Source organism: Maniola jurtina, chromosome Z, assembly GCF_905333055.1.
Source record: "Maniola jurtina chromosome Z, ilManJurt1.1, whole genome shotgun sequence".
Lineage (NCBI taxonomy): Eukaryota > Metazoa > Arthropoda > Insecta > Lepidoptera > Nymphalidae > Maniola > Maniola jurtina.
This window is the reverse complement of record NC_060058.1, coordinates 7,030,742-7,043,298: the sequence shown is the minus strand read 5'-3', so window position 1 is coordinate 7,043,298 and position 12,557 is coordinate 7,030,742. Positions and strand designations below refer to the sequence as shown.

Sequence of the window (12,557 nt, the reverse complement as noted above, 5' to 3'; positions counted from 1 at the left end):
TTAAGTCGGATACTTGAAATGAAAACGGCGCATTGGACTATTTCAGGATGGGTAAAAAATTCAAGGTTGCGTTAATAATGCTTATGTTAATAACACACTTATATCAGTATCACTGGTGATTTCATTTTTATATCAGCTATATAATATCAACAAAAAAAAAATTGGCAGAGTTTTTGTATTTTGCGGAAAGATTATGAGCCCACCGCATTATTATTGAATCCAATAATAAAGGAATCAGGGCACTCTGCAATGTGATTATAAAGAGAAAGAACTTTATTCAAACCATTAAGTTCAACCAATTCAATTGAAATAAAATAAAAAGAAATGAGTTTTCAATAGAATTGTGACCCGCTAACTTCTCGAAACTCGAAATCTATGTAAATGTTTTTAGGAATTTCTAAAAGGTTCAGGTCAGGTTAGGTTTTTACCAGGTATCTACATCCTGATTGATAGATTAATATCGTACATGCCATTGATTAACTAATTGTATCACTCAAATGTTAATGAGATCCTACATAGCCAATAATTAAATTATTTAGAAGTACATTCCGTAAGCATTCAGTAAAAGAAACGGAAACAAAAATTTTGCTAAAATAAATTCGAGGCTCAACGATGTACAATAATGGGGGATAAGTGAAGTCCCTTTCCTCGCCGAGCATTAATCACGGCATTTGACCTTCATGTTGAAATCGTGCAAAAATGATCGGTACTTTATTAGTCCTCTACGCGAACGCTCAGGCGTCGTAGCACCTCGTAGCGCCCTACGAAAATACGCTACGAATCTCTTTTCTACTCGTAGTCGATTAGAATTCAAATATATTTATACAATTCAATTAGCTTATGCCGGGGACTTCATCCGCGTGGTCCACACAAATATCAACCCCCTTTTACTTAGGGGTTGGATTTTCAAAAACCCTTTCTTAGCGGATACTTACAACATAATAGCTATCTGCAAACCAGATTTCAATCCAATCCGTCCAATGAATTGAGCTGGGTGTTGATAGATTAGTCAGTGAATCAATTAGTCAGTCAGTCAGCTTTTCATTTTTCATATATATATATAGCTGCTTGTATATCATATAGCTAGAATCTGCCAGAAACTAAGGAGTTTACTCCTTTCAAAGTAGCTATAAGTATGTATGAAACTGTTAAATTAATTATCAGTTTAAAAAACCGTGTTATAAATGCTTTCCAGAAAAACAAAGTTCGGTTAATTTTAGTAAACAGTTTTCTTTAACAAGCAGAGTTATCGATTCTTAATACACTTGTTGTGCGTAAATAAATTTAGTTATTGGCGTGTGTGTATGCATTAATAACATGGTAACCCTGTTTGTCATCTAATTAGTGTTTAGTGAACCGATTAATACGATTCGACTATGTCGCAACGTTTTAAGTCTTTAATATCGGTTATTTTGATTTAGTGAATTTTCACAAAGCATTTTTTATGCATTATTTGACTCTTATTTATTTATTATTCTCATATTACCTTATTTATAAAAATAAAATAACAGAAACAACTATATATAGTAATGTAGAACAAAATATAGAATGAAATATAGTATATAAGTGTAAACTTTATTTTAATAAATTAAATAGCCTAGAGCATCGCTCGTGGTGCTTACATAAAGCAGCACTTTGTGGCATTGGACCTCACACGATGTTATAACACCTGCGATCTAATGAAATAACATTGTTATACCTAACACAAAGTGCTGTCGATTATAACCAAAATTTGAAGCTTATCTTTAAGTACCTACCCCTTTATTCATTTACAATAAAGATTTCCATTTCACTTATTTATTTCATTACACAAAATAGGATATAAATACACGATGTAGTTACTGACCTTATGTTATGTAATATAAGATTTATTCTGGTTATTTTTCGAAATATTTTTTGTAAAGTTGTTAATTAAGTCACACCATTGAAGTATCTATTCAAAATAGCAAAACAAAGTTTCAGTTTCTTATTGTACATAATTTTACAAGTTAAACTAATCTTATACGAGTAGAATGCTGTTAAACACAATTTAATTCGCATAGCAGATCAGTAAAAACATAAAAAAGCTATAATCTAAATGGTTTTCAAAAATGTTATATAACAAATTATGTTGTGGTAACATTAAATCAAATAGTAATCATTAAGTAGATACTTACCTCCTCAGGTGGTGAGTGAATACCGGTGATAGTGCTAGAGTTTATTAGAGCGAAGTTATCTGAACAAAAGCTAAACGAGTCAGAAATGTTTCCCGACGGGGACGCGACGCGGCTGTTAGGCTCGTGGCTCACGTCCGGCGACGATGCGCCGAGGGTGCGATTCCGTGCGAGCGTGGCGGTAACGTGGGAACAGGTCCGCGCGCGGAGGCGACTCGGGTAGGAATCGGCGTCACCCTCCACCAGGGTTACGTAACGCGCGGAGTAGCGCAGCGGCCCCCGCTCCCCTCTTTAAGGGAAAAGATGAATGAGTAAAGTTTCCTAACGGACGTTAGTCCATGGATCTCGCTTGTTTTCGGATCGGCCCGCGGTTACATAAAGCAGTTTTGCACATGCGCGATTACGGCGTGTCGCACTGATGATGCAGCCTCGTGTTTTGGACGCGCGCGCCGGTACCTTTGCGATTCTTAGCTTCCTTGTAACCTCTTAAAGCCAGCGCAATTAGATGTGCAAATTCTGCAAGCCAAGCGATACTATTTAGTTTTTTTATTTTTAAATATTAGCCATGCTAATCATGACTAATACTCCCCTTTCCCCTGCAATTAAGCGTAAAACTAGTGCCAGGAGTGGGTAGTGCAACGGTGCACAATAGTGCAAGGGGTGGGGATTGAACCGCCAACCTTTCGGATATCAGACCGCTCATCAACCGTTGAGCTATCGAGGCTCTAGTTAGCAGTTATATAAGTGGAATTTGTGAAAACGGTTTGCTAATTTAGCCCTTGTGCAACTGGAAGCTGCAACGTAGTCAATAGCATCTAAGTTCATGAATTATGAGAGAGTAAACGAACATTCACACAAACAAGCTTGCAAAATATATATGCTATATTGAAATTTAAGCTAAAATAGCAGCTGTACCGCTTGGAGGCGCTATGATTATGTTTTTAAATTTTAAGACCTCAAAAACCTCTTTGGATACCTCCTCAAATACACAGGCATACTGACAGAAATAATATATTGTTTGGCTACTCGTCATAGAATACTAGCGAATAGAATACTAGTAAAAGACTAACATATTAAATTCACCCATACATTAATCTATTTTGTAAATAATGAGTTTATAAAAAACCTGGAGAATCGCGGAGACGTAAGCTCACTTTGCGTGTTCTACCATCTTTGCAATGGACAGTGTTCTGAGGAGTTGTTTGACCTTATTCCACCCTCAACCATACTGACATTTTCCCCTTCACCCCTTGGATGCCTGATGCACTTTGAGCACCCTTTGGGCCAGATATTTTTTCCACACACATTCAACTATTATGTTTTACAACACATTGTACTATTATGGAACTAATTCTCTTCAGCGGTGTTGCAAATGTTTATGAACGGCGTTAATCAGTTTACCTATGTGACACGTTTGCTTGCTTGCTCGCTATATTTTATAATCCATACTAATTATAAATGCGAAAGTGTGTCTGTCTGTCTGCTACATTTTCACAACCCAACCGCTGAACCTATTTTAATGGAATTTGGTACAGATTTGGGATACATCCCGGAGAAGGACATAGGCTACTTTTTATCCCGGAAAATCAAAGAGTTCCTACGGGATTTAAAAATAATCGAAATCTACGTGGGTGAACTGTGAAGCCGCAGGCATCGCCTAGTAATCCATATATTTCCATGGATCGCTAAATCAATAATAATATGCTCAGCAAAATCATAAAAATGTCCCGCTATTTAGATAGATCGCGTCGGCCGGCGGCTACGAGAAGGCTACGTTCATAGTGGAAATTGTCTACGACGTTGCTACGGGCTTAATTCGTCCTCTAAGGTTGTTGTTTGACTCTTCGGTGTAGGTATCTGAATTTCAATGATTTAATTTCTGTGTGTTTAGTATTTATGTTATAATTCAAAGCTAAATGCCGACACATCGCGATTAAATTATTAAATTCGCGATTAGATTAAATTAGCATAAAACATTAGATATACTTAATTAAAACCATGTAAGCCCAACCTCCGCTTATAGAAAGGGTGTTTATTTTCCAAAATAAATAAATAATGAAATGGTGTTTTAACTTCTAAGAGATGACACTCAGTGGCATCTCTGTGAAATCTCTAGCATCACATTTCTTGTAATACTGACAGCAATGACTCTCTTGTTTTAATTGCCATCTGTCGGTATCCCACCGTACTAAATAATACTGAGGTTGAATCCATGTTCGAACCCATAGGATAGGATTATGGTAGGATTCAGATTCAATTTAAAACCTCCAGATGGAACATTTAGTGGGAGCCCTAGAATTCAAATAATAATATATCATCATCATGATGATTAAACCTCCACCGGCTCACTACTGAGAACGGGTCTCCTCCCAGTGTGAGAAGGGTTTTGCCCATAGTCTACCACACTGGCCAAGTGTGGATTGGCAGACTTCAGACACCTTTTAGAACATTTTGGAGAATTCTCAGGCTTAATAATAGCTAAACTTAATATTATTTATTTAAATATTACCTTCTCCTTCGAGTGGCTTTTCGAATAGCGAAGATTGGCAGTCAGATTTGTATACTTCTTCTGTTCTATCTGTTCTTTGCGAATCAAATAGTTCATCTACAACATACACGATTTCCGCCTACTCTTAAATATTGCGTATCGTAGAGGTATCTTAGATATTTTTAACAAAGGATTGGAATAGGTTTTGAACTTGTGTTTTATAGCCAATTAAAGGGCTGACTTTTCAATCACCAAATAAACATTTAACCCATAGAGTTCATAATTATCATTTACTACATCCTTGATCTAGCATGACAAAATTGATATTTCGGCAGATTTGCAATCATATTGCAATACAAAAACCAAAAGCTGTAATTTTTTTTTAGTTACAGGAAAAATTTAGGCGATTAAAAAAGTCTAAATCTATAAGTAAAACGAACTAACACATTTAAACATTTAATAAGACAAAATAGACATTTATTAAATATTTGATGATGCAGTTCATAATAAAAAAACATTTTTCAAAACGCCTCGCAAAACAAAGGTAAAGTTAGGAGGTATAAAAATAAAGAATATTTATATTTCTAGAGTAAATTATAATAGATCTTAATTTTGTTTTTTTTTTTACATTTTTACTTGTAATTTAGTTATAATAAAACAATACTTAAATTATTATCAATAAATTTTTGATTAAATAAATAGGCACCTACAATTTTTAAATACAATTTTTAGGACATGGAGAGAGTCACATAGGCTACTTTTTATCCCGGAAAATCAAAGAGTTCTCACGGGATTTTCAAAACGTAAATCGACTCGGATGAAATCACGGGCATAAGTTAGTAATAAGTAATGCTAGAATTAGGCGAAATTTTGTATTTAGATTTATTCTGAGTAAAGTGTAGTAACACACACAAAAAATAGTCAAAAAAATATAATTTGTTTGCTAATATAATTTCTACAGAATAAAGCAAACAAAGCAACGATGACGGCAGGGGAAAAGAGTGAACAGTCTGTATTAAACTTGCAGGAATCAGCTAGGTATATCCATCACGTGGATTTCAAATTTTTTTTAATCATTGGTATCAAAGAAATGTAATTAATTAGAGACTTTTGCGCAGTTGGTTTAATTATACTTAACAACTAATTTCTTATTTATTGATATAATATAATATGACAAAATCGAAATTGAAAGAACCTTTATGTACTTAAAAGTACAGTAAAAGATAGAAAATTCATAATTATCTCGATGTAAAAGTAGAACTACAGGTAGTTAAGTGGCTCTTTCGCTACTCTGATATCAGAGACTTTCAGGAGGATAGTTTCTATAGACCGAAGTTACTTTATCATATTATTTTTTAATGCACAATATATGAATCAACTTAGAAATTTAACATAAATTTCATTTTTACAGTAATAAATACATAAAGGAAATATTAAAAAGTTACATGTATTTAATTATTATAATACTCTGCATTCCCGTAAATGTAAAATTTTATTAAACCTGTAAAAAATAAGATTGTAATTTATATTTCATATAATGAGTAGATACTAATCAAGAACCCATTATACAATAGTTGTCTCGCACTATCTTATATTATTAAGAGCTGATTTTTCAATCAAATTAATGAGGAATTGAATTACTTAATGACCAGTTAAATTAATGAGGAAAATTTTGGAGTAAACATAATCAAAAGATGAATCAGCATTTAATTACACAATTAACATTGAACGTAAATTACTACTAGTTAGGATCTGCTTCTTACAAATCACCGTGGCAATCAGGCGAAGCGCAAAACGACCGATACCCTGAAAAAGTGATAAAGGTGCATATTATATACATATTTTCACACCAAATACGATTTTTTTTAAATTTGTAAACTTGCGCTTGGCTGCAATCAGACCTACGACATATTGATAAGTTTTGTAATGATAGCGTATAGGACAAGTACTTACAACCTGGTAACATGTGCTCTACAGAAAAATCAACGACTGGTGGAAGAAAATCTTCCTCATCCGGCCAATCTTCTGTAAGATATAAAAAATAGAACTATTGGTTTTAAATTATTAAGACTATATACCAACATTTGAGGTTTCATGAGCTTTCTTACCTAAAATGCGAGTGCAAAGAGACTCACAACCAGTTGGTTGTGAAACTCTCACATACATTTCATGGATGCGATCTAAAGCGAGAGGAGACGGACCCTAAAAAAAATTAATACACCTATTTAAGTATTACCTCTACGGCAATTAATTAAATATGATTAATAAAATATTTATTATAAATGATATTGTTAATGCGGGGTATAAGTTAGGTGGTTGGTAAGCCTTTCTAAAAATCTATACTTAATATTATAAATACGAATGTATGTCTGCCTGTCTGTCTGCTACGGTTTCACAGCCCAACTGTTTAACCGATTCTGACGAAATTTGGTACAGAGTTAGCTTATATTCCGGGGACGGACACAGACGACTTTTTATCCCGGAAAAACAAACAGCTCCCGCGGGATTCCTAAAGACCCATCCGCTTAACCGATTTGTATGATATTTGGTACCGAGGTAGCTTGCGTCCCTGTAATTGACATTGGCAACTTTTCATCCCGGAAAATCCGTTCACGAAGTTCAGACGAAGTCGCGGGCATCTTCTAGAGCATAATAAATATATACGACATCACTCACAGCATCGATTCGATCCCCTCCGCTGCTTTCACGTATCGGCTCATTGGTTTGTTGGTTTGGCGGCGAGATGGTATTATCAGTTTGCTTGTCAGCTCCAACTTTTGGTAATGGTTGCTCCTCACAGACCTTTTCGGGTTCGCTGTTTTTTTCCTTTTTATCATCCGTATTAGCCTGCTTGGTAGCCATTTTTCTAAAAATAAGAATATATTTTTACGAAACCGTAAACAATGATTTGAGTTAAACAACTCTTTCAAATAAGTCATGAGAAAAGCATTGTTGTTTAACTATTCATCTGCTCAATAACGCCCATAAGTAAAGCAGTTTATTTGTAAATAAAAAACTCACTGTGCTCTGTGCCATTGAACGTATTTGCTTTATACGATAAGTACATCAATAAATAATTCGCAAAACTATCTATGCAACATTTAGTCGAATTGAATCACAAATAATAGTTATAAGAGATCACCATAGGTATTATTTGTTTAGCGTCACCAACAAAAATCAATACATCCAACAAAGCTTTCAAATTTTAAAAACCACATACATGATATGAATTATTTATTGTGCTTACCTCTCAGAGAATTCCAGTTACCAGTCTTCAAGCAATTTTATTACCATTTATTGAATCAACAAGTGTAAGCACTTTTTTACAAAACTTGTATGCACTTCGAAACTGCAATGTGGCGCAGAATGCTGAATGCCTAGATTTAGATAGCCCGGGCATTGCAAAACCTAGCCATATGCGCATGCCTGACCTCTCCGTCCTGGGAGGAAATTGATTCCAGGTACAAAAGGGGAGGATGAAAATGGGCTGGCGTGAAACCTTTACTTCTTGTCACGACACGATACCTGCACAACTTTGTTATTTATAACTAGAGGATGCCCGCGACTTCATCCGCGTGGATTTAGGTTTTTGAAGATCCCGTGGGAACTGTTTTATTTTCCGGGATAAAAAGATGCATATGTCAACTACAGGAACGTAAGCTGCCTCGGTACCAAACATACAAATCGATTAAGCGGATGGGTCTTTAGGAATCCCGTGGGAACTCTTTGTCTTTCCGGGATAAAAAGTAGCCTATGTCCGTACCCGGGCTGACCCTGTACCAAATTTCATCGGTTAAACTGTTGGACCGTGAAAAGCTAGAAGACTGACATACTTTCGCATTTATAATATTAAGTATGGATTTTATCAATAACTACAAACTGAGCTATTTTCAACTATACTTACTAATAACAACTATATCTACTTATTAGTAGAATAGATTCAAAATCAATAGAGTTCATTTGCGTTCATTTTCAGTTAGTTATTTTTTCTGAAGATATCATAGTTAGTCTTAGAGCGCCCAGAAAAAAAAACAGATGTCTGAAATAACTTTTAAAAATTTCTTTTCTTCTTTCATCCTAGTACTACTCCATCCAGTACTTGAGTAACTTCATCAATGTATGTATGTGATCCTCAAATTGATATAATGTAGTATTTGAATATTCATAATCTTCTTTCTGTTTCACAAATCTATATTACGTGTTTTTGGAGAGCACTTAATAGTGTCGAGTTTATGTTACAGACCTTTCATTTTCACGTAAGATAGATCCTAAATTAATGGTTAAGTTAATAAATAAAACAAAACATCACACTTAGACATTTATTAAAATAAAAATAGGATTTTTTTTTACAATATGAATGGAAGATTTTATGTTATATTGTTAAATGGAATCCGAAAAATATATTAAATTATTTAAATTTTATTAAAACAAATGTTAATTTGTTTCATATACAGTTTCTATTTATACTGATAAAATTTTAAAAACACTATCTTTTATAAACATTTTGTAATAAATCACGTTGTACAATGAATTTATAAAGAATAAATAACATAACTTTGCATACATTACATAAATGATGGCTACACCTCTATTGTAAAACAACAATTAACATTAGGAGAAGCTAAACAAAGAAACGAAGTATCCAAGTAGATCCAAATTCTGAAAACTTACAACATTTGTGAATAAAATTCTCGAATTTCGGTATACCTACTTCCTAATCAACTACATGGTTACACACACTTTTTTATTCTTTTATGGATTTTCTGAGCAAATAAAATATAATAGTATAATGTGTGCGCATGATGTACGCGTCTTCATTCCTGTGGCTTTATTCGTCGAAATCATTTTTAGTCAAAAGATGACGCGATGTGAGCCCTGTGAAATGCAAAAATCAGTAACTAGTACTATAAATTCAAAAGTGTGTTTGTCTGTCTGTTCTCTGTTAAACCTTTTCACAGCCTATCCGCCCATTTTGATGAAAGTTAGTAATAGCTTGAATCTCGGTGTTGGCCGCTTTTTATCCAATAAAATCATAAAGTTCCCACAGATTTTGATAAATTTTGACAAAATTTGGCACAGAGACAGCTTGCATGCTGAAAATACAACTTTTATCCCGGAACACTACTACGGGAAATTCAAAAAACATAAATTCCCAGGAGCGAAATGGCGAAGATCATCTGCTGTTATGATAAATTTATTTCATAAATATCTCGTACTTACAATCAACTAATAGTTGTTCTTGTGTTAACTCTAATATTGGTTTGAAATCTTCACTCTCCAGATATTCACCTGAAAAACAAAAAGACTCTAATCACATTTTTTTTAGTTTTTAGGTTTTTTTAATATTTTTAAGTAACTAAGGGCGCCTTCCTTGCTGCAAAGCGGTATGGAAGTTTTTAACGGAGTGAAGTATGCCGAGTTAGAAAATTTATAATATGTACCATGTCTCAACAATTTACGTAGTTATTCCGTAGTTTATTGGTTGTTACCTAGTTTATTTCTCAATTTTAAATTTACCGCTCTTTATAAAATTTACCAACTGGCTACTGTAGCGCCACCCTTAAGTGGCACATTTTAGCCATCGATTTTGGAGCGCTATCGGTTGTATATTTTATTTCTATGATTTTAGCTGACACATCTTATATACGGACATCGTGCTCCTTACCTCTACTCTCCCTAATCCATATGAATAAAAAGCGGCCAAGTGCACCAAGGGTTCCGTACTCGGGTATTTTCCGGCATTTTGCACGATAAATCAAAAACTATTATGCATAAAAATAAATAAAATCTGTTTTAGAATGTATAAGTAAAACTCTTTCATATGATACCCCATTTGATATATTATTTATCTTACTTTGAAAATTGAGACACATTTTAATTTTTTTTAATGATGCAATCACAAATTCAGAGTTTTCAGATTTATTCCTTTACTTGTGCTATAAGACCTACCTACCTGCCTTTCATGATTCTAGGTTAACGGGAAATACCCTATAGGTTTTCTTGACAGACACGACGGACGGACGGACGGACGGACAGACAAACAGACAGACAACGAAGGGATCCTGTAAGGGTTCCGTTTATCCTTTTGAGGTACAGAACCCTAAAAACGCGCGACTGCAGCGCTACATCCGCGTTGCGGCCGCGCATCAGTCTATCGATTGGAAGTAAATATACAAACTAATGATGCTCGAACCTAACAACAAGTTCATTTAAAAGGTGGCCCCACCACTTTGTAGCATTGGTGGGTCTTACTCACCGATAACGCAAAGAGACGTAAAATCGCATCGTTCTTTTGCATCTGTTGTGTCACCAATGTGTCAAATATAATCACTGTGTCTACCGCATCTCCAGCATCTGCTGCATCTTTCATGAAATACTCGCGTATCTTGTCTACGGTAATACTCTGGAACCAAACAAGATGTATGTGGTCACAGTGGTGTATATATGATGATATTATATATGCGTTAAAAGTAGATTATATGTTACATAATATGTATCTATAATGAGGATAAACAACGACACTAAGGGATATTTTTAGTGCGCTATCATTTTTACTCTCGAGCGTTTTGTATCTTCTTATTCTCACCGATCACGAATTTTATATTGTACACTATGTAATATGAACGTCACATGCCTTGTATAACTACATTTATGTGTATATGTATTTAATATTAGATTTATTCCTCTTGGAGTGTAAGTAAAATATTATTTACGAAAGTACAAACCGCATCATTTTCATCTCCTACATTGCCATCAAGTGGCTTGCTGAGACCCGCGCTGGTATTGTTAGCGTGACCATCAATTTCCATCATGATGTCTTCCTCTTCAGCGGTCTCGTTCATGCTATTGTTTTGGTTAGTTTCATTCATAATAGACAGTTCAGCCACCATTATCAGTAATACTATAAACAAGTAAATAAATGCACATTTTTAAACGCCAGTACGAATTGTGTCCATAAATCGCAAGTATTATTTACATTAGGTACAGGGTAGGTACAAGTATTATTGTAAAATACAAACAGATTTCGCAGAATTTAGCATAGCTTCTAGATATTATAGTAAAAAGATAAAAAAATTATAAATTTACCTGTTCCAACAATTTGGATTTAACTGCCTTTCACGCTTGGTACTTGTTCAGTAACAAAGTGATGGTGATCTTAATAGGTACACTTCAAAAACAAACTCGATTTACAATATGCGCCACGAAAGTCCGAATGCCTAGATACATCTAGCCCGGGCAAAGCAAGACCTAGCCTTGTGCGCATGTCTGAACTCCCTATCCTAGGGGGAAGAACGTTCCAGGCAATGGCTAGATAGGGAAGGGCTGATTTGCAATGAGGCAATGCAATGGCTCTAAAGGTGTGTAGGCAGATAAGCCGACTTTAATTATACGATATACGATATTAAATACACGATATTTTCTGCGACAGAAGACCCATGCAATGCGACCAATTGCTCCAATTACCTACTTTTTCAAATCAATTTTGTCCGATTTAATTGTTTCAATTTTATGGTAAAGCAGGAGTATCATTTGTTTACAACAGACGATGTTGTCGATGACTGACATAGCGACTTTTAGGCCCATTGTCCATTGGCAAGTAATTTCTTGCAAGAAAAATTGCGGGAATTGCGTTGCGCCTTTCTTATGCTGCGTACAGACCGGCCAAACGAACGCCAACGAACGGGTTTCGTTGACCTTCGTTGCTGCAATCTGGACGGCTTAGCGAATGCCAACGATCGCTCGTTGGCGTGTGCCGGCGATCCGAAGCGTGGCGGTAACATCAAAGAAATCGAGCTATTTCATCGAACTCTATTTGGACGATCGCCGAAGGCCAACGAACGAACGCTCATTTTACTTCCACTATACACAGTCCTATTCTTAAAATATGTGGTTATCCAACATCTTCGCTTACGTTT

General features: G+C 35.0%; 3 protein-coding genes across 3 annotated transcripts in view; all 3 read right to left on the bottom strand.

Moving 5' to 3' along the window:
- The window catches only part of LOC123880131 (frequenin-1), a 134,048-nt gene extending 131,689 nt beyond the window's left edge, over positions 1-2,359 (bottom strand). Inside the window, exon 1 of the mRNA XM_045928074.1 lies at positions 2,157-2,359. The gene's annotated coding sequence lies outside the window, so the exon portion shown is untranslated. The remainder of the gene's footprint in view (positions 1-2,156) is intronic.
- Positions 2,360-5,368: 3,009 nt separating this feature from the next.
- Positions 5,369-8,150, bottom strand: LOC123880132. Its single transcript, XM_045928076.1, has 5 exons — positions 7,889-8,150; positions 7,318-7,507; positions 6,750-6,843; positions 6,595-6,666; positions 5,369-6,447 (listed from the first exon to the last, which is right to left on the bottom strand). Exons 2-5 carry the CDS (start codon positions 7,501-7,503, stop codon positions 6,401-6,403), a joined length of 399 nt encoding a protein of 132 aa, XP_045784032.1. The 5' UTR covers positions 7,504-7,507; positions 7,889-8,150; the 3' UTR covers positions 5,369-6,400.
- Positions 8,151-8,946: 796 nt separating this feature from the next.
- LOC123880134 lies at positions 8,947-11,942 on the bottom strand. Its single transcript, XM_045928078.1, has 5 exons — positions 11,728-11,942; positions 11,367-11,542; positions 10,898-11,044; positions 9,862-9,930; positions 8,947-9,516 (listed from the first exon to the last, which is right to left on the bottom strand). Exons 2-4 carry the CDS (start codon positions 11,529-11,531, stop codon positions 9,892-9,894), a joined length of 351 nt encoding a protein of 116 aa, XP_045784034.1. The 5' UTR covers positions 11,532-11,542; positions 11,728-11,942; the 3' UTR covers positions 8,947-9,516; positions 9,862-9,891.
- Positions 11,943-12,557: the final 615 nt, after the last annotated feature.